Here is a 23,056-nt window from a genome sequence, read left to right on the forward strand (position 1 = left end):
GAAAGTATTATTTTATTATAAATAAAATAAATATAAATAAATAATACTACAATCTTATATTTATACTATTAAAAATAATAGTATAACTAATATAAGAAAGTATTATTTTATTTAAAATAAATAAATACTATCTTGTTATATTATACAATAAAAAATAATAGTAAGATAATATTATATATAATAAGATCAGACTATAAATCTTAAAGGATTATACTATTTATTTACATTAAGTACTATTTATACTAATATTCTATTCTATTTGATCTTATAAGGGAGTCCAGGAGGGGATTGAAGAAGAAAGCCCTTTTATCAATGTAATTGAAAATGACAGACTGGATCCGCCTGTGCTCCATACATTGATAGATCAATATCATATATATATATATAATTCACAGACTATTTATTACCAACTCATAAAATGGGAGCATCGCCGGCTGTAACGGGAAACAATTCCAATGTGATATAGATGGCGGGAAGGATTTGTGGCGGTATTTTATCTGCTACACCTGAGTCGCTGTGCGGCGGAGATCGGAGCTCTGCGTGATGAATTTTAATGAAGTGCTCGGAGGATTATTTATAACCGCAATATATTTGTATTATGAAAACACAACAGACGTCTTATCTGCTTCTGTTTAATTATTTATGCTGTTTATGAAATGCAAACGACAGCAATGAAGGGGGGGGGGGGGGGGGTAATTCCAAAATTGAAAGCCCGGCTTCGGATGGAACACCCAGAATAGATCCTGGCGGTAAAAAGTCATTTAATTAAAGATTTAATCCAAAAAAAATGATATTTCAGTTACAGGTGGCAGAGATCTGATGCTTCCCGCTGTTCTGTTCCAGCAACCTCAACCCATCACCGACAGCTCCTGATCACCCTTTACGTTCGGCTGCCAGTAGGGCGAGCTCCCAATTACATGATCACCGCCACAGCCAATCACAGTGATCATATCATTGGGAGTCCACCTACCGTCCTTCAGTGTGAGGAACCCCTTTTAAAAGGGGCAGCGGTAAGAGGTTAGGCCCCTCCTGTTACATACTTAATAAATCCAACAACAGGAGTTGTAACCCCTCATAATGGGTACAGCGGGTGTACAGACCCGGGAACTCGGCACAGGGATGGTGGTAACCCCTCATAATGGGCACAGCGGGTGTACAGACCCGGGAACTCGGCACAGGGATGGTGGTAACCCCTCATAATGGGCACAGCGGGTGTACAGACCCGGGAACTTGGCACAGGGATGGTGGGAGCCCCTCATAATGGGCACAGCGGGTGTACAGACCCGGGAACTCAGCACAGGGATGGTGGGAACCCCTCATAATGGGTACAGCGGGTGTACAGACCCGGGAACTCGGCACAGGGATGGTGGTAACCCCTCATAATGGGCACAGCGGGTGTACAGACCCCGGGAACTCGGCACAGGGATGGTGGTAACCCCTCATAATGGGCACAGCGGGTGTACAGACCCGGGAACTTGGCACAGGGATGGTGGGAGCCCCTCATAATGGGCACAGCGGGTGTACAGACCCGGGAACTCAGCACAGGGATGGTGGGAACCCCTCATAATGGGCACAGTGGTTGTGCAGACCCGGGAACTCTGCACAGGGATGGTGGGAGCCCCTCATATGGGCACAGCGGATGTACAGACCCGGGAACTCAGCACAGGGATGGTGGGAACCCCTCATAATGGGCACAGCGGGTGTACAGACCTGGGAACTCAGCACAGGGATGGTGGGAACCCCTCATAATGGGCACAGTGGTTGTGCAGACCCAGGAACTCTGCACAGGGATGGTGGGAGCCCCTCATAATGGGCACAGTGGGTGTACAGACCGGGGAACTCTGCACAGGAATGGTGGGAGCCCCTCATAATGGGCACAGCGGGTATACAGACCCGGGAACTCGGCGCAGGAATTGTGGGAACCCCTCATAATGGGCACAGCGGGTGTACAGACCCGGGAACTCAGCACAGGGATGGTGGGAACCCCTCATAATGGGTACAGCGGGTGTACAGACCCGGGAACTCAGCACAGGGATGGTGGGAACCCTTCATAATAGGCACAGTGGGTGTACAGACCGGGGAACTCAGCACAGGGATGGTGGGAGCCCCTCATAATGGGCACAGCGGGTATACAGACCCGGGAACTCGGCGCAGGAATTGTGGGAACCCCTCATAATAGGCACAGTGGGTGTACAGACCCGGGAACTCGGCACAAGGATTTCTCCAATAGAATCCCTGAGAAATAGAAGACTGTCAGGTGGCTTAAAGTGGAACTCCAGCTTCCCTTTTCTTCCATGGGTAAACCCAATCAATTATTCCATTGTAAATGGTTAATATATGCAGTTAATTGTACAAGTCCCCAATCTTTTTGATCTGTAACACTCACTGACATTATCATCTATAAGACAAGAGTAAAGATGGTGTCATCTGGTGTCATTCCTTCAATGAATGACAGTAAGTAGACTTTGTACTTACCACAAGCTGGGGGACGGGAAGCGGTTTGAGGTCTTTGCTCAGAGACACGTAGGTGAAGTAGGCGCTGACGGCTCGATATCGCTCCTGGGTGTCACCGACCAGAGTGTCCGCATCCACAAACACCTCGATCTCCATGGATTTGTTACTGGTGAAGGTCATGCGTCCAGATATGGTGATTATACAACCTGAAAGAGAACAGAAGGGGTTAATTCTCTTTATTGAAAATCTTACAAACAACAACTTATATACAATAAAACCATAATAAATAAATAAAACATATTTACAAAATAATTGAATATGACTATACAAAACAGGAACATAATAAATGGTGCAAACCAAAATGCGCACAACACAATCCCTACAGGAGAGCCAGACTAAGGGACATCACCGTCACCATGCATGGAGCCTTCTATAAAAACGGAGTGGGAACAGCCATTAGGGTAGTTGAGGCAGACGCTTCTTAGCCTGACTACTCCCTCTGCCCAGAGAACCAGCGCGCTTCGTTGCACCCCGGCACTCATCATCCATGGAAGACGCTGAACTGAACAAGTCCCACTCATCATCATCATCATCATCATCATCATCATCCTCCAACAGGACCTCAAACTTATTTTCTAAATGCAAAACCTCAGGACTTAAGGTAACTGTACCTCTTTTTTTCCCCCCTTCCTTTTGCCCCTCTTCCTTTTATCCTCCGACCACTCCATATCATCCTTGGTCAACAGCCTCCCCACACCTATCCTCCCTTCACCCCCCCCCCCCCCCACTCTCCCTTCCCTTATCTACCACTAGGCCAGCCTCTTCACCATCCTCCCCACTCCTCTGCACCCCATGACCCATAACCCATAACAGAGACCCTACAGCGGTGGGGGAGGGGGACTGGCACCGCACTGGAAGGACCTGCCTCAGCACCTCTTGCTGTCTCTGCAATTTTAGAAGACACAGAAGGATTGGACACATTCTTGGCAACTGAAACTTTACATACAGACTGGGGAGACACAGACACATTGGGTATTGGCACAGACTGGGGAGACACAGACACATTGGGTATTGGCACAGATTGGGGCACCACAGACTGGGGAGACACAGACGCATTGGGTATTGGCACAGACACTGATGGAATCACAGGCCCTCCAGCTGCTGAGCTCTGTGCATCCTCCATGTCCAGACGGAAGAACTCTCTCATGAGCTCCGGCTTGTTGTGCATGGCCTCAGGACATTGACTGTAAGGATGTCCCACCGCATTGCACAGATTACACCTTATATTACAGTGCTTTGCCAAATGTCCTATACCCCGACACAGAGAGCACTTCATCACTGGGGTTCCCACCATCCCTGCACCAAGTTCTTGGTTCTGCACACCTGAAATTAAACTACAAACACGTTATCTTCCTTCCAAACTACTGTAAACTACACCTCACCTCTCTGTAATGGAGATAATGATAACGGAAGATGCATTGGTAGTCCTCTACAAGGGTGACAACCATGGTTCCCTCCATAGATACAGTGGAGCAGCCAATCTCAACCCATTTAACACAAAAGAATCCTGGAAACAACTTTCCAGCCTCAGGAAACACCCACTAATCCTTAATATATTTACAGCTCATGGTACTTTAGCATGATGGCCATTGGGAGGCATGTCCTTTACACTGGTGGCCAGTGAGAATGCCCTTCACACTGACCAGTGGAAAGAATGCTCCTTACATCGGTAGCCAGTTGTAGAATTTAAATTACACTGGCAGCACAGTGGCGTAGTGGTTAGCATTTTCACTAAGCAGCAATAGGGTCGCTGGTTCAAATCCTGACCACGACACTACCTGCCTGGAGTTTGCATGTTCTCCCTGTGCCTGCGTGGGTTTCCTCCGGGTACTCCGGTTTCCTCCCACACTCCAAAGACATGCTGGTAGGTTAATTAGACCCTGTCCAAAAAATAATAATTGGCCATAATATGTGTATGTGTATGTCAATGTTGTATGTGTTGTAAGTGTGTCGGGACCCTACAGGTTAAAGGACCGCGTAAAAGCTGCAGATGGACACCAGTGGCAAGAAAGCGCCCTGAGGCGATTCAGTTCGCATAGGTAGCGCTATACAAGTCACTCATTCGTTCATTCACTGGTGGTCAGTGGGAAGAACTCTCCTTACATTGGTGATCAGTGGGAAGAATGTCCCTTACATTGGTGGTCAGTGGGAAGAACTCTCCTTACATTGGTGATCAGTGGGAAGAATGCTCCTTACATTGGTGATCAGTGAGAAGAATGTTCCTTACATTGGTGATCAGTGAGAAGAATGTTCCTTACATTGGTGGTCAGTGGGAAGAATGTCCCTTACATTGGTGGTCAGTGGGAAGAATGTCCCTTACATTGGTGGTCAGTGAGAAGAATGTTCCTTACATTGGTGATCAGTGGGAAGAATGGTCCTTACATTGGTGATCAGTGAGAAGAATGATCCTTACATTGGTGATCAGTGAGAAGAATGATCCTTACATTGGTGATCAGTGAGAAGAATGTTCCTTACATTGGTGATCAGTGAGAAGAATGTTCCTTACATTGGTGATCAGTGAGAAGAATGTTCCTTACATTGGTGATCAGTGAGAAGAATGTTCCTTACATTGGTGATCAGTGAGAAGAATGTTCCTTACATTGGTGATCAGTGAGAAGAATGTTCCTTACATTGGTGATCAGTGAGAAGAATGTTCCTCACATTGGTGATCAGTGGGAAGAATGTTCCTTACATTGGTGATCAGTGAGAAGAATGTTCCTTACATTGGTGATCAGTGAGAAGAATGCTCCTTACATTGGTGATCAGTGAGAAGAATGTTCCTTACATTGGTGATCAGTGGGAAGAATGTTCCTTACATTGGTGATCAGTGAGAAGAATGTTCCTTACATTGGTGATCAGTGAGAAGAATGCTCCTTACATTGGTGATCAGTGAGAAGAATGTTCCTTACATTGGTGATCAGTGGGAAGAATGTTCCTTACATTGGTGATCAGTGAGAAGAATGTTCCTTACATTGGTGATCAGTGAGAAGAATGTTCCTTACATTGGTGATCAGTGAGAAGAATGTCCCTTACATTGGTGATCAGTGGGAAGAATGTTCCTTACATTGGTGATCAGTGAGAAGAATGTTCCTTACATTGGTGATCAGTGGGAAGAATGTTCCTTACATTGGTGATCAGTGGGAAGAATGTTCCTTACATTGGTGATCAGTGGGAAGAATGTTCCTTACATTGGTGATCAGTGAGAAGAATGTTCCTTACATTGGTGATCGGTGAGAAGAATGTTCCTTACATTGGTGATCGGTGAGAAGAATGTTCCTTACATTGGTGATCGGTGAGAAGAATGTTCCTTACATTGGTGATCAGTGAGAAGAATGTTCCTTACATTGGTGATCAGTGAGAAGAATGTTCCTTACATTGGTGATCAGTGAGAAGAATGTTCCTTACATTGGTGATCAGTGAGAAGAATGTTCCTTACATTGGTGATCAGTGAGAAGAACGTTCCTTATATTGGTGATCAGTGAGAAGAATGTTCCTTACATTGGTGATCAGTGGGAAGAATCTTTCCTTTATAGATGTCTAAAAAAATGTTTTAGTGATTGCTCATCTTCGAGGCAGAAGCTGCTCAAGGAACCTGTAGAAACCTCTGGCGGAACCCTGATTGAGAATGGCTACAGAGGAAGAAGGGTCGTCACCTTAGGACAGTAAGTATGTTATTCCCAGGATTAAGAGATGAAAATAAAGAAAGAAAAACTAATTTAAAAAAGCTTGACTAATGGGAAAGGGGGCTTCCAGGCCATGCAATGCACTGGAAAAATGTTAGCTGCAATCTGATTGGTTGCCAAACACATTGTATTTCTTCCATGTTTTATAACACATTCAGAAGGTTCTTTAGTTCTGTAAAAAAATAAAATAAAAATAAAAACACTTGGTCTATTAAAAAAAAAAAAAAGCACAATTTGCCAAGCCCAAGAAAAAAAATAAAAATCTTAGGTATTTCAGTCTATGTAGATGCAGTGATCTGTCCCATCTTCCTATCCTTCGTGTTCCCTCAGATTTCCAGTACTACGGCCACAATAAAGGGATTCTAGTTTGGCAAATGTTGCTGTAAATGAATTTCGGTATGAAAGATTTAAAACACAGCCTTGGCCATTGGGGGGAATGTTATATATACACACACACACCACCACAAGTGTGTGCCAGTTTCCATAATTAAACAGTGAAGGGATTATATTAGAAAGGGAAGACATGTCACGTACCAAAATCCACTATTCATTTTTTAAAAGGGATAAAAGCATTGCTGAACTTTATACATGGTTGGCAGTGCAGGACAGATGGCCTGTTATACGAAGGATAGCAACGCTTCTACAAGACTTTGAGAACTCGGTGCTTTTGGCTCAGGGGACGCGGGAGCGGAGCGAGGCCATGAGCTTCACATTAACAGCTACACGGGATTCTAGAATGGAATGCGGAAGAGGCAGCCATTATGGGGCAGATGCTTTATCCTCTTGCAGGATAGTCATTGCTATAATGGTATGAAAATCCTAATAGGGATTGGCGAGTTCTATTAAAGCTGAACCTTGAATGAATACATTAGATCAGCCATTCTCATCAATGGAGAATCCACTCGTTCAGTGGAACCCTAGGTGGCACAGTCAGGGGTCAGGCTCAGAGATCATAAGCTATAGCAGTAGAGAGGCTCCCATTGACCAGCAGGATAGGTATAGCAGGTCATTCTGGTGGATGACATGGGCTCACCCCAAGGTGCGGGGTTCTAAGCAATAATTGGTATTTACCAGACCTCCTGATCTTGGAGATGGACTTTGCTTCATGTTAATACCAGGTCAAAGTCCTCAGGTGAGTAGGTGAGCAAGCCAGGGTCCAGTAGCAGTTATAGCAGGTAGGGATCAAGCAGGTCATGGCGGATGATGGGGGCTCACCCAAGATGTGGGGTCTAAGCACTAACTGATATTCACCAGAGCTCCTGATGGTGGAGATGGGTTTTGCCGTGTGTCAGTACAAGGTCATGGTCCTCAAGATCACCACACCAGGAAGTGAGCAAGCTGGGATCCAGTAGCAGATATAGCAGGTAGGGATCAAGCAGGTCACGGCGGATGATGGGGGCCTCACCCGAGGTTTGGGGGTCCAAGCACGAACAGGTAATTACCAGATCTCCAATAAGTGGAGATGGGTTTTGGTGGGTGTTAGTACCAGATCGCCCCACCACGAGGGGAGCAAGCCGGTGCCAAGTAGCAGATATAGCAGGCAGGGATCAAGCAAAGTGTAGTCCGTAAACTACCCAAAGGTTGGTAACAAGTCTTACAGGTTGGGAACAAGCAAAAGCGTAGTTGTGGAATAAGCCAAAGGTCGGTAACGAGTGGTAGCGATATTGGCTGGAGGGAGCACAATAATCTGCCAAACGGGAAGTGCAAAGACATGGCTTAAATAGGAAATTCATGCAAAGGAGGAGCAAAGAGTTCAAGGTTCAAGAGAAACAGGACACAAGACAAGCTTGTCTAAGCAATCAGGCAGGGAGCTGTCCAGCATCTCAGCAAGAAGAGTTACCACCAGACACAGCAAAGGTCTCGGCTTTTACACCCTGGCCCTGACACTAGGGTTCCTCCAGAGGTTGCTAGAGGTTCCTTGAGCAGAGGCTAATTGGCTTCCCATTTGATGGAGCCTTTATAGTTCTGGGGCCAACATCACTAAGCAAAGCCAATAACATGACGGCAATAATCTTTTTAGCTTTCTGTAGGGGTGGAAGTTTGACTTTTACTGCAACGAGGGTATTCTTCCCAATGATTTAGTTTCAGCAGGCAATCCCCGATGACCTAAAAATTATTTAAAGGGTTCCTCAGAAGAATGGCTGCATTAGATGATCATTTTCTAGTATTCAGCTGAGGATCTTGCACATACCTCGTACTCCCAGGGCTTCCCTATGCTGTCACTGTTCTGCTGGCGACATTTGCAGAAACGTAGGTATCTCTGTTTCTATTGGACACAGCTGATCACAGATTGTGGTAAAGGGCCAATCGCAACTGACCACAATGTAAACAGACTTGCCTTTTATCGGCAGTACTTTCCTAACACGCTGTATCTATGTAAAGAAAGGAGAGCCGGTAACCGGCAAGTGTGACAGAGGACATGTAGACAGATAATCAGGACACTGATCATTGGCAGCCCGTGCATTAAGGGCACAAGGGCGCTGCTCCCTCTCTCCTGCCACTCCCCTCTAGCACCAATATGGCCGCCGCTGCCACCCCCTATTCAGGGGCCCAGCACCTTTTTGGGTGCCAGGCGCCCGAATTACAGCGGCGGGGGGTGTTTTTGAAGCACCTGATTAAAGCCATAGACTTTAATAGGCGTGAAAAAATGGTGACCAGCCAGCGTGAAACTGGGCGCTCGCAGGTCACTCAGCTGTGTTAGAAAAGCGAATGAATCTTCGCTTGCATAACACTAAACCGCCTCTCCGCCACTCAGGATCTGTTACTGGTCATCTGACTGGCTGAAACGACAGGCGCTGTGATTGGACGCTCATAACAGAGGATGGGAAAAGACATCGAGGAGCTGTCCCACCGAGACAGACCAGTGCAGACAACGGGTGGCACACTGGCAGCGTTTGATATGACACAGTGGGAGCAATTGATGGTCACAGTGGCTTTGTTTGATGGGCACAGTGGCTTTGTTTGATGGGCACAGTGGCTGCGTTTCATGGGCACAATGGCTGCATTTTATGGGGTACATTTGATGGCACAGTGGCGGCGATTGATGGAACAGTGAGGCTGCAATTGATTGGGTTTTTTCCGAATTTTTTCAGTTTGTTTCCACTCCCTCCAAATTTTCTTTAGCACCAGCCACCACTGACATTGATCATCAGTGCCCCAATTATCCCCTTCAATGTCAATCAGTGACCATCAGTGCCGCCCATCAATGCCTCCTCATCAGTGCCACCTATCAGTGCCCATCAATTCTTCCTCATCAGTGCAGCCTCATCAGAGCACATCAGTAATGGAGAAAAATTACTTATTTGCAAAATTTCTAAACAGAAACTAAAAAAACATTGTTTTTTTTTTTTTTTTTTCACGCTCACGTGCAATTGTCATTCAAAGTGTGACAGCGCTGAATGCTGAAAATTGGTCTGGGCAGGAAGGGGGTTAAATAATGAAAAATGGTCAAAGGCATTGGTTCTGGGTAATCCCTAAAGCTGAGAAGATTGGTTTAGGGTGGCCTGTGAAGCCTAGAATTTTAGATTTCCGATACTTTGTGTTAAACCTCCTCCTCCAGTAATTATAATGCCCAGACTATGCAGACAGTTGCGCTTAATCTCATGGTGGAGATAGCAGGTCTTACCTTGTGCTGCACAAGACATCTTTAATCACGGTGTACATTGATGATCTCCTACAATCTCTCCCTTCAACAATTTAATCTTGTTGCGTAACGTTGGGGGATTATTCGCCCTCATCATTTTCACTAAAGACAAGTGTTTATTCAGGAGATCGTTTTATCTGTAAAATGCCCCCAACTACGTGGTTTGTTTTTCTCCCACGTTCTTCGGAGGGGGGGGGGGGGTGGGTTTCATTGCAGAGAACCAAAACTGCATTTAAATTATTCAGGATTTAAATAGCGCCAGCAATTTACAATATAAAAGGGAGACAATACAGTTATAATACAATTAAATACAAGAGGATTAAGAGTGGCCTGCTCAGAAGAGCTTACAATCTAATAGGGTGGGGCAGGTGGTACAGAAGGTTATAACTGTTGGGAATGAGTTGATGGAAGTGGTAGGAGATTAGTTTGAGACGTGATCGGCTTCCCTGAATAGATGAGTTTTCAGGGATCGCCTGAAGGTAGCAAGAGTAGGGGATAGCCGGACCGGTGGAGGTAGCAGAGTTCCAGAGGATTGGAGAGGCTCTGGAGAAATCCTGGAGACGAGTGTGGGAGGAGGAGACGAGAGAGCTTGAGAGTAGGAGGTCTTGAGAAGAAGGGAGGGGACAATTTGGGTGATATTTGGTGACAAGATTGGTGATGTAGCTCGGGGCAGAGTTGTGAATGGCTTTGTATGTGGTGGTTAGTATTTTGAATTTAAAGCAGAGGTCCACCCTAAAATGGACCTCCGCTCATCGGAATCCCCCCCCCCCTCCGGCGCCACAATCGGCACCTTTCAGGGGGGAGGGGGGTGCAGTTACCTGGATAATCCAGGTAACTGCACCCACTTCCGGGCTAGCTCTCTGCGGAAAGGGGCGTACGTTACGCCCCTTTCCGCAAGCGCCCGCCCCCTTCAGCAAGTGCCCCGCTGCCTGCTGGGAAACACACAGCTCCCAGAGGCAGCGGGGACCGTCCGGATTGCGCCGCGCGGCTCGCGCATGCGCAGTAGGGAACCGGGAAATGAAGCCGAAAGGCTCCATTTCCTGATTCCCATACCCAAGATGGCGGCGGCAGGACCCGATAGACGAGCGAGCGATTGGCTTCGGGTGCCGACATCGCGGGCGCGCTGGACAGGTAAGTGTCACTATTTAAAAGTCAGCAGCTGCAGTATTTGTAGCTGCTGGCTTTTAAAAAAAAGAAAAAAAAACGCGGAGTCCCGGTGGACTCCCGCTTTAATTCACTGGGTGATTGGGAGCCAGTGTAGGGATTGGAGGAGAGGGTTGGCAAACACTGAGCGGTTGATAAGGTGGATAAGTCTGGCAGCAGCATTCATGATAGACTGAAGAGGAGATGGCCGGCCAATGAGAAGGGAGTTGCAATAGTCAAGGCGAGAGATAACGAGGGAGTGAATGAGGAGTTTGGTAATTTCATTTGTTAAAAAGGGGTGAATTTTAGAGATGTTACGGAGGTGAAATCTACAAACTTTTGACAACGATTGGACTTGGGGCTGAAATGACAAGTCAGAGTCTAGGATTACACCGAGTACCCTGGGGGAGGGGAGGGCCTGATGGTTGCATTGTTGATTTTGATGGAAAAGTCATGGAGGGGGGCATGTTCAGGGGGATTATTAATAGCTCAGTTTTAGAGAGGTTTAGTTTAAGGAAATGGTGTGACATCCATGCTGATATGTCAGTTAGCAGGTTAGTAATGCGAGAGGACACTGAAGGAGTGAGGTGAGGAGTAGACAGATAGATTTGGGTGTCATCGGCGTATAAGTGGTATTGGAAGCCATGGGCGGTTATCAAGTGACCAAGGGAGGAGGTATAAATAGAGAAGAGAAGGGGTCCAAGAACAGAGCCTTGGGGGACCCCCACAGAAAGAGGCAATGGAGAGGAGGATACAGAGTTGTAGGTGACACTGAAGGAGCGCTGTGATAGATAGGCAGAGAATCAGGAAAGCGCAGAATCTCGGAGGCCAAGGGAATGTAGTTTATTGAGGAGGAGCGGGTGGTCAACAGTTTTGGCTATTAAGCACTGTACCCTTTACGTAAATTGGACCTACTATTCTACAGCATACTGGAGGAAATAAGAATTAATGACATCACAATGGTTAGGAAAACCTCAACGATCACTTGGCTATTTCAGTTTTTCGAGCTCTGCAATGGATAAAATATATACTTCTGGTTTTTTTTTTATTGCTCAATTCAGGTAATGGGCTGAAAACTATGTGCTCTCTTTGCCCTTTCCAGATGGGTGTATATACTGTATATATAGAGTTACTTTTCTGTTTCAATAAATTTTCATTGAGTGTTTTCAAAAATACATTAAAAGGAGCACATTTTCAAAAGGTTCAGCAGTAGAAATACAGATATAAAAGATTGAATAGAAGACGGCTTTGCAGAAAGGTCTACCCTGCAAAGTCCATTGTATTATGGAGACGTGGTGGATCTAGCAATTGAAGACCCAAGCTCCTGTATCGCTCATATAGCCAAGTGGAAGAGCGCGCAAAGGCCGGCCATACATGCGTCGAATTAAAAACGACTCTTCTTCTGAAAATCCGCACCTTTGAATAATAGTTCGATTTTCTACCATTAGAGGGGCCCCAGCTAGCAGCCAATTTTCGTGTGGCCATCGAATTTTGAATGATCAGGCATGTTGGAAATTTTTTTTTTGAAAAACAAACAAATATATAATCAATGATGTGTGAGAATCATGCAAGAAATATAATCAAAAAATAAATCCGCAAATAAGCCGTGACCTGGAAAGAAAAGAAGATTCCCAGCCTCTAATTTTATTTTCCGTAACCTGAGGTGAAGACGAAAAGGCTTGGTTGGTCAAATTGTGAAATCAACGGTGGCACCGTCTAATTACGAAACGCACAGAATTTTTGGTTTTCAATCGACAAAGTGTTTGGAATTCGACCCATGTATATGGCCTTGCATAAGACATGTGGCCTGTTGAGCATATTGGATTCAAGAAGAATGCTGGATTAGAGCCAAGCAATGTATTAATTTGCAGCTGAGCCCAGCCACTCCAGCAGCTATGGTGACCATTATGTGATATGGGGCTCCGAGGAAAGTTGGGCAACAAAGAGAAGAGATATGTATAATAAGAGGAAAGAACGGGGAAGAGAGGTGGTTGGGGATTGTTTCATATGGCTTCTGACCATCTATATATGGTGTACCCTCTTAAGGTAAGCATGCCAAAGGGTCAATAAGGAATTTTCAAAATGATTTGGTAAATAGTGTTTCAGTCGTTCCGGGTGGTCCATACTAGTTCGTATTTACAAATTGAGTCATTAGGAATCGCAGAAAGTTTTCATGAAAGAGAAACTATGCCATCTTTTGTTCCACCCGCACTTGGTTGGGGGTGGAAGACCACTACACTGTGTAGAGCACCCATTTGGTCACGGTAAAGGAAAATGTCAAAAGTGGAAGTTGGGAGTTGGCACAGTGCCCGACGATCAGGTTCAGAAGAGCCTTTGTTTGTTTTTTTTGGAATTCCAGTTACAGGAATGAAAGAGAGAACCTGAAAGACCGTATAAAGATAGAATTAAAGACCAATACTCACGTATTTGTTACCACCACACTGGGTAATGTAAAACATACCCGTGTAGTGTCCCTAAATGTCAAGACTCATCAGTAAGAAGGTGCGGTCTACGTGTCTAAATAAGGCAACTATAAAAAGGTAATATAGGTGCAAAGAACCCACTGAAAAGAGACACAGGCGGACCAAGCTGCTTAATAAGGGATCATTTTATTACAAAAAAGCCAAAATCTGATACTCATCACAAACACCAGAATCATATTAAAATTAGACAACTTTGTCTGTTAAGAGTCAAGTATGTGTGTGTGTGTGTGTGTGTGTGTGTGTGTGTGTGTGTGTGTGTGTGTGTGTGTGTGTGTGTGTGTGTGTGCACATGTGGTCAGCGTGACGGAGCTGCTCTTAACAGACAACATTGTCTAATTTTAATATGATTTTGGTGTTGGTCATGGGTATCAGATTTTGGCTTTTTTGTACTTTTTGTAATAAAATGATCCCTTATTAAGCAGCTTGGTCCGCCAGTGTCTATTTTCAGTGGGTTCTTTCCCCCTATATTACCTTTTTATAGTACCCGGAAAGACTGGCATCATCTAAAGCAGAAAAAGCTGTGGCCCTTTACATGCCTTAGCCCTTGGAGCCTCATTCCATCCACTGACACCAATGATGGGGCACCATTCCATCCACTGACACCAATGATGGGGCACCATTCCATCCACTGACACCAATGATGGGGCATCATTCCATCCACTGACACCAATGATGGGACACCATTCCATCCACTGACCCCAATGATGGGGCACCATTCCATCCACTGACACCAATGATGGGGCACCATTCCATCCACTGACACCAATGATGGGGCATCATTCCATCCACTGACACCAATGATGGGACACCATTCCATCCACTGACACCAATGATGGGGCACCATTCCATCCACTGACACCAATGATGGGACACCATTCCATCCACTGATGCCAATGATTGGACACCATTTCTCTCACTGATGCCAATGATTGGACACCATTTCTCTCACTGACACCAATTATGGAGCCCTACTCTTCTCACTGACACCAATGATGGGGCACCATTCCATCCACTGACACCAATGATGGGACACCATTCCATCCACTGATGCCAATGATGGGGCACCATTTCATCCACTGACACCAATGATGGGACACCATTCCATCCACTGACACCAATGATGGAACACCATTCCATCCACTGACACGAATGCTGGGACACCATTCCATCCACTGACACCAATGATGGGACACCATTCCATCCACTGACACCAATGATGGGACACCATTCCATCCACTGACACCAATGATGGGACACCATTCCATCCACTGATGCCAATGATTGGACACCATTTCTCTCACTGATGCCAATGATTGGACACCATTTCTCTCACTGACACCAATTATGGGGCCCTACTCTTCTCACTGACACCAATGATGGGGCACCATTCCATCCACTGACACCAATGATGGGACACCATTCCATCCACTGATGCCAATGATGGGGCACCATTTCATCCACTGACACCAATGATGGGACACCATTCCATCCACTGATGCCAATGATTGGACACAATTTCTCTCACTGACACCAATTATGGGGCCCTACTCTTCTCACTGACACCAATGATAGGGCACCATTCCATCCACTGATACCAATGATTGGGCACCATTCCTCTCACTGACACCAATGACAGGTTACAGCCTCTTCCACAGACACCAATGATGAGGTACCACTTCTCCAACAGTCACCAATGATGGGGTAGTATTCCTCCAATTAAAACCAATGATGGGACCTTGTCTACTCTCACTGACAATGGGACATTTTCTAATCCCACTAGCTACAGTCTGGCCCCCCTAGAGCCTGATGGACAATAAACTGGCCCTTTGTTTATAAAGTTTGGAGACCCGTGGTCTACTCTAAAGCAGGGGTCTCCAAACTTTCTAAGCAAAGGGCCAGATTACCGTCCTTCAGGACTTAGGTGGACCGGACTGTGGTCAGTGGAAGAAAGCAATGCAGCATCATTGGTTGTATGGGAAGAATAGTGTCCCTTTTAGGTATTAATGGGGGGGAATAATGCCCCATGGATGCGGTCAGTGAGAGGAATGGTGTCCCACCATTGGAGTCAGTTGGAGGAGTAGTGCACCAAGGGCCAGATAAAAGCAAGCAAAGGGCCACGTACGTTTGGAGACCACTAGTCTAAAGCATGAGCTGGAGGTGGAGGAATACGTTTTGCGAACCACGTACAGAGCAATGGGCCGAAGTCTGCTAGAAAACGTTTCCAATCCTCCTGATCATAGAGGATCTTTTCACAATGTTCTCACTCATGGGAAGCACTTCTCAAATGTTGGCACTGATAAGGCGTACGTGATTTTGTGGCAAGTCAGTCTGAGCGCTAGATGCAATGCCTGGCCCTGCTTGCTTGAGTGAGCACTCCGACCTTTAGCACAGCTGCAGAGTTTGCTGGATCGCATTAGAAAGCTTACTGGTTGCTTCCACTTACTGCCTGGATCTGCAGGTGGGAAAAACTGCCTGCCGTTTATTCAATTATTAAAAAGAGGCTCCCGGCTGGAAACGGAATTTATAGAGAAGGGAACTCTACTAGAGATACAAGAAAAACAAGGAGAGCCATAATGGACTCACAGATCTAACTCTATAAACTTCCTCCAACATTTTCACTTTCATACTTCCTTCTGTCCGTCTTCCCCCTATAATAATTTAAAGCTGCGTAAGAAACTTTAGACGAAAATCGTTTGCTGGGAAGTTCTATTAAATTCAGCTGCGGGATATTTTGAGAATACTTAATTAGGAGATGTTTCCGTCCTTTTAAGCATTTCCTTTCGGCAGTTTAATGTAATATTTTTTTGTAGATTGGGAGTCTACTTCTGCTCCGGACCCTGAAGACACAATCGCTGAATAATAGAAATCATTTTACATTAATGTTGGTGTATTTAATTTAATATTAGCTGAAACGAGGGGCGATCGTCCTTCAATTTTCTTTTATGCACAAGAATAAATAAATAAAAAAAACACAAAACAAAAACATGAAACGGTTCAAAAACGTTTCGTCTTAAAGTGGTTGCAAAGGCAGAAAGTTGCATTCTTTTCAGCCCCCCCCTAATACTTAACTGAGCCCCCTCTTGATCCGGCGATGTCCACGAGTGCCTCGGCTGTTCAGGACACAGCAGTTGCGCCACTGGTTCCTGCTACTGCCAATCAAACTAAGTTAGCCAATGAGGAGAGAGAAGGGGGGCAGGGCCAAATAGCGGCTCTGTGTCTCCGAATGGATACATGGAGCTGCGGCTCGGTTGCCCCCATAGCAAGCTGCTTGCTATGGGGGCACTCAACAGGAAGGAGGGGCCAGGAGCTCCAGAGACCTGAGAAGAGGAGGATCGGGGCTGCTCTCTGCAAAACCAATACAGAGCAGGCAAGTATAACATGTTTGTTATTTTAATAGAGGATGGAAAAAAGAAGAGGCTTCACAATCACCATAGTGTTACTAAACCCAGGACCCGGCATTCGCTATACAGAGCATCCAGAAAGCATTCACGGCGCTTCACTTTTTCCACATTTTATGTTACAGCCTTATTGCAAAATGGATTAAATTAATTCTTTTCCTCAAACTTCTACAAACAATCCCCCATTAAGACAACGTTAAAGAAATTTGTTTGAACTCTTTGCAAATGTACTAAAAATAAAAAAAGGGAACAAATCCGATGTACATAAGTATGACAGGCTCCTCCCATGTACATAAGTATGACAGGCTCCTCCCATGTACATAAGTATGACAGGCTCCCCCCATGTACATAAGTATGACAGGCTCCTCCCATGTACATAAGTATGACAGGCTCCTCCCATGTACATAAGTATCACAGGCCCCTCCCATGTACATAAGTATCACAGGCCCCTCCCATGTACATAAGTATCACAGGCTCCTCCCATGTACATAAGTATCACAGGCTCCTCCCATGTACAGAAGTATCCCAGGCTCCTCCCATGTACATAAGTATCCCAGGCTCCTCCCATGTACATAAGTATCCCAGGCTCCTCCCATGTACATAAGTATCACAGGCTCCTCCCATGTACATAAGTATCACAGGCCCCCTCCCATGTACATAAGTATCACAGGCTCCTCCCATGTACATAATTATGACAGGCTCCTCCCATGTACATAAGTATCACAGGCCCCTCCCATGTACATAAGTATCACAGGCCCCTCCCATGTACATAAGTATCACAGGCCCCTCCCATGTACATAAGTATCACAGGCCCCTCCCATGTACATAAGTATCCCAGGCTCCTCCCATGTACATAAGTATCCCAGGCTCCTCCCATGTACATAAGTATCACAGGCCCCCTCCCATGTACATAAGTATGACAGACTCCTCCCATGTACATAAGTATCCCAGGCTCCTCCCATGTACATAAGTATCACAGGCCCCCTCCCATGTACATAAGTATCACAGACTCCTCCCATGTACATAAGTATCACAGACTCCTCCCATGTACATAAGTATGACAGGCTCCTCCCATGTATATAAGTATCACAGGCCCCGTCCCATGTACATAAGTATCACAGGCTCCTCCCATGTACATAAGTATCACAGACTCCTCCCATGTACATAAGTATCACAGACTCCTCCCATGTACATAAGTATCACAGACTCCTCCCATGTACATAAGTATCAAAGACTCCTCCCATGTACATAAGTATGACAGGCTCCTCCCATGTACATAAGTATCACAGACTCCTCCCATGTACATAAGTATGACAGGCTCCTCCCATGTACATAAGTATCACAGGCTCCTCCCATGTACAGAAGTATCACAGGCTCCTCCCATGTACATAAGTGTCAGTCTTTGCCATAACACTCAGCACTGATCTCAGGTCCCTCCTGATTCCACTGATCATCCTCGAGACGTTTCTACAACCTGATTGGAGGTCACCTGTGGTAAATGCAGTTGATTGGACATCATTGGGAAAGGCACACACCTGTCTATAGAAGGTCCCACAGGTAACAGTGCATGTCAGAGCACAAACCAAGCCATGATGTCCAAGGAATTGTCTTTAGACCTCCGAGACAGGATTGTATGGAGGCACAGATCGGGGGAAGGGTACAGAAACATTGTATGCAGCATTGAAGGTCCCAATGAGCACAGTGGTCTCCATTATCTGTAAATGGAAGAAGTTTGGAACCACCAGGACTCTTCCTAGAGCGGGCCGCCCGGCCAAACAGCGATTGGGGGAGGAGAACCATAGTCAGGGAGGTGACCAAGAACCCCGATGGTCACTCTGGCAGAGCTCCAGCATTTCTCTGTGGAGAGAGGAGAACCTTCCAGAAGAATTTCCATCTCTGCAGCACTCCACCAATCAGGCCTGTATGGTAGAGGGGCCAGACGGAAGCCACTCATCAGTAAAAGTCACATGACAGCCGCCTGGAGTTTTCCAAAAGACACCTGAAGGACTCTCAGACCACGAGAAACAAAATTCTCTGGTCTGATGAAACAAAGATTGAACTCTTTGTCCTGAATGGCAAGCGCCATGTCTGGAGGAAACCAGGCACCGCTCATCACCTGGCCAATACCATCCCTACCGTGAAGCAGCAAATCCACACAGAGGACATCTACACTGATCATCAGTGCAGCCCCAACAGTGCCTGAAAATGCTGCCAATCTGTACCCATCAGTGATGTCTGTCAGTGTCCATCAGTGCCACCTATCAATGCCTCCTCATTAGTGCCCACCTCAGTGCAGCCCATCTGTGCCACCTATCAGTGTCCATCAGTGCCTCCTCATCTGTGCCACCTATCAGTGCCCATCAGTGCCTCCTCATCTGTGCCCATCAGTGCCTCCTCATCTGTGCCACCTATCAGTGCCCATCAGTGAAGGAAAAAAAATTACTTAAACTCTTTTATAATAGAAACTAAGAAAAACGTTTATTTTTTTCAAAATTCACAGTCTTTTTGTTTAGGAAAAAAAAAAAACACAGAGGTGATCAAATACCACCAAAAGAAAGTTCTATCCATCTAAAAAAAAAAAAAAAAAAAAAAAAAAAAACATAAAAATTTTGTTTGGGTACAGTGTTGCATGACCGCGCAATTGTCATTCAAAGTGTAACAGTGCTGAAAGCTGAAAATTGGCCTGGGCAGGAGGGGGGTGAAAGTGCCCGGTATTGAAGGGGTTAAACAAAATTTTCAGGCCTAAAAGGATTTCTTTGCACAGAGCACAAAAACAGCTCTGGTAGCAAAAGGGTTCAAGAAGAAGCAGTAGACAAGGTAAGTATCCAGGGCGAGCTGCTACAATTATGTGGGGCACCCCCCCCCCCCCCCGCAGGAGCCGTTGGTGAATGCAGTCCTATTCCCCCTACTTAGAGCACACACAGCCAGGCACACAGCATTTTCCTCACTCTTCCCCTGGCTCCAAAGAACAGTCAAGGGGTTTTTTTTGGGATAGGGACAGGGAGCATGGGATAACCCCAGGAAACTGCAGAACTGAACAACATGAGGATTCACTTTCTGGCAACACAGAGCAAAAAAGCAAAGTCCCCCGGGATGTCTGATGCTCCTGGTGACCCGTACTCCTTCCAGAGTTTAACCCCTTGCCTACCGGGCACTTTCACCCCCTTCCTGCCCAGGCCAAATTTACGCTCTCACACTTTGACAATTACGCGGTCATACTACACTGTAGCTAAAGACATTTTTTTATCATTTTTCTTCACACAAACAGAGCTTTCTTTTGGTGGTATTTAATCACCACTAGGTTTATTTTTTGCTAAATTAACAAAAAAAATAAAAAAGTTTTTTCATATTTTGTTATAAAATTTTGCAAACAGGTAATTTTTCTCCTTTGATGGGCACTGATGAGGCGGCACTGATGGGCACTGGCTGACAGCTGATCACATGGTAAAAGGCCTGCTGTGATTGGCCCAAGGCGTCCCAAGGACTCAACGATCACGAGCGCCCCAGGGGGTTTGTGGGCTGCATGAGAATGTCCATGTACGCCCTCCCGGCATTTGATAGCTCCTCCCCACAGTGTATAACCCCCTAGGAGAAGTGCTCTCCCAGGGGGTTACCTTGCGGGCGTATAACCCCCTAGGAGATGTGCTCTCCCAGGTGGTTACCTTGCGGGCGTATAACCCCCTAGGAGAAGTGCTCTCCCAGGGGGTTACCTTGCGGGCGTATAACCCCCTAGGAGAAGTGCTCTCCCAGGGGGTTACCTTGCGGGTGAATAACCCCCTAGGAGAAGTGCTCTCCCAGGGGGTTACCTTGCGGGCGTATAACCCCCTAGGAGATGTGCTCTCCCAGGTGGTTACCTTGTGGGCGTATACCCCCTAGGAGAAGTGCTCTCCCAGGGGGTTAACTTGCGGGCGAATAACCCCCTAGGAGAAGTGCTCTCCCAGGGGGTTACCTTGCGGGCGTATAACCCCCTAGGAGAAGTGCTCTCCCAGGGGGTTACCTTGCGGGCGTATAACCCCCTAGGAGAAGTGCTCTCCCAGGGGGTTACCTTGCGGGCGTATAACCCCCTAGGAGAAGTGCTCTCCCAGGGGGTTACCTTGCGGGCGTATAACCCCCTAGGAGAAGTGCTCTCCCAGGGGGTTACCTTGCGGGCGAATAACCCCCTAGGAGAAGTGCTCTCCCAGGGGGTTACCTTGCGGGCGTATAACCCCCTAGGAGATGTGCTCTCCCAGGTGGTTACCTTGCGGGCGTATAACCCCCTAGGAGAAGTGCTCTCCCAGGGGGTTACCTTGCGGGCGAATAACCCCCTAGGAGAAGTGCTCTCCCAGGGGGTTACCTTGCGGGTGTATAACCCCCTAGGAGAAGTGCTCTCCCAGGGGGTTACCTTGCGGGCGTATAACCCCCTAGGAGAAGTGCTCTCCCAGGGGGTTACCTTGCGGGCGTATAACCCCCTAGGAGAAGTGCTCTCCCAGGGGGTCACCTTGCGGGCGAATAACCCCCTAGGAGAAGTGCTCTCCCAGGGGGTTACCTTGCGGGCGAATAACCCCCTAGGAGAAGTGCTCTCCCAGGGGGTTACCTTGCGGGCGTATAACCCCCTAGGAGAAGTGCTCTCCCAGGGGGTTACCTTGCGGGCGAATAACCCCCTAGGAGAAGTGCTCTCCCAGGGGGTTACCTTGCGGGCGTATAACCCCCTAGGAGATGTGCTCTCCCAGGTGGTTACCTTGCGGGCGTATAACCCCCTAGGAGAAGTGCTCTCCCAGGGGGTTACCTTGCGGGCGTATAACCCCCTAGGAGAAGTGCTCTCCCAGGGGGTTACCTTGCGGGCGAATAACCCCCTAGGAGAAGTGCTCTCCCAGGGGGTTACCTTGCGGGCGTATAACCCCCTAGGAGATGTGCTCTCCCAGGTGGTTACCTTGCGGGCGTATAACCCCCTAGGAGAAGTGCTCTCCCAGGGGGTTACCTTGCGGGCGTATAACCCCCTAGGAGAAGTGCTCTCCCAGGGGGTTACCTTGCGGGCGAATAACCCCCTAGGAGAAGTGCTCTCCCAGGGGGTTACCTTGCGGGCGTATAACCCCCTAGGAGATGTGCTCTCCCAGGTGGTTACCTTGCGGGCGTGCTCCCGAGTCCATAGACGCTGAATGTAGGACTCAGCCCTGCCCCCCGGCGACCACGTCATTGGATTTGATTGACAGCAGTGGGAGGGAGTCAATGGCTGCGCTGCCATCAATCTATCCAATCAAGAGCCGAGGCAACGGGGAGAGGGGAAGAGCGTGTCTCTGGCAGGGGGGGAAATACAGGACTGGGGGGCCGGTCAGTGACAGAAGTTTTTTCACCTTAATGCAGAGGATGCATTAAAGCGGAGGTCCACCCTAAAATAGACCTTCCGCTCATCGGAATATCCCCCCCCCCCCCCCCTCCGGCGCCACAATTGGCACCTTTCAGGGGGGAGGGGGGTGCAGTTACCTGGATAATCCAGGTAACTGCACCCACTTCCGGGATAGCTCTCTGCGGAAAGGGGCGTAGATTACGCCCCTTTCCCCAAGTGCCCGCCCCTTTCCGCAAGTGCCCCGCTGCCTGCTGGGAAAACACACAGATCCCAGAGGCAGCGGGGACCGTCCTTATTGCGCAGCGCGGCTCGCGCATGCGCAGTAGGGAACCGGGAAATGAAGCCGAAAGACTCCATTTCCTGATTCCCATACCCAAGATGGCGGCGGCAGCACCCGAGAAGCGATCTACAGATCGGCTTCGGGTGCCGACATCGCGGGCGCGCTGGACAGGTAAGTGTCACTATTTTAAAAGTCAGCAGCTGCAGTATTTGTAGCTGCTGGCTTTTAAAAAAAAAAAAAAAAACGCGGAGTCCCGGCGGACTCCCGCTTTAAGGTGAAAAAGCAACTCCTTTAACAGCTACACACAGTCGCTAACTCCCCAGCAGTGCGATCTTGTAGTCACTTAGCCACAATATCATCGGTTGCCTCCTGCCGATATCCACCAGACTTTTCCTAGTGAGGAAGATGTAGACACCACCATAAGACAACTGGACTATTTCCCATCAACATCTTCCTGGCTTTCTCCAGTGAGCTTCTCCAGACATAACTTGATCCCTTGATGTGGCATTGCAAATAGGCCCCCAAGCTATGCCTAGCTGGGACCCCGTAATCTTCCTGAAGACTTCCTCTAGGATCCTGTACCAGGCAC

At 47.2% G+C, this 23,056-nt stretch overlaps 1 protein-coding gene across 5 annotated transcripts in view; it reads right to left on the reverse strand.

The window, feature by feature from the left end:
* The window catches only part of ACOT7 (acyl-CoA thioesterase 7), a 343,430-nt gene that overhangs the window by 55,115 nt on the left and 265,259 nt on the right, over nucleotides 1-23,056 (reverse strand). For all 5 annotated transcript variants that reach the window (XM_077458310.1, XM_077458311.1, XM_077458309.1 and 2 more), the window contains one exon: nucleotides 2,476-2,660. In XM_077458310.1, the coding sequence (XP_077314436.1) occupies nucleotides 2,476-2,660 (185 nt within the window). The remainder of the gene's footprint in view (nucleotides 1-2,475; nucleotides 2,661-23,056) is intronic.

Source organism: Lithobates pipiens, unplaced genomic scaffold (genome assembly GCF_037356315.1).
Source record: "Lithobates pipiens isolate NorthernLeopardFrog02 unplaced genomic scaffold, aLitPip1_a1.2 Scaffold_27, whole genome shotgun sequence".
Taxonomy (NCBI): Eukaryota; Metazoa; Chordata; class Amphibia; order Anura; family Ranidae; genus Lithobates; species Lithobates pipiens.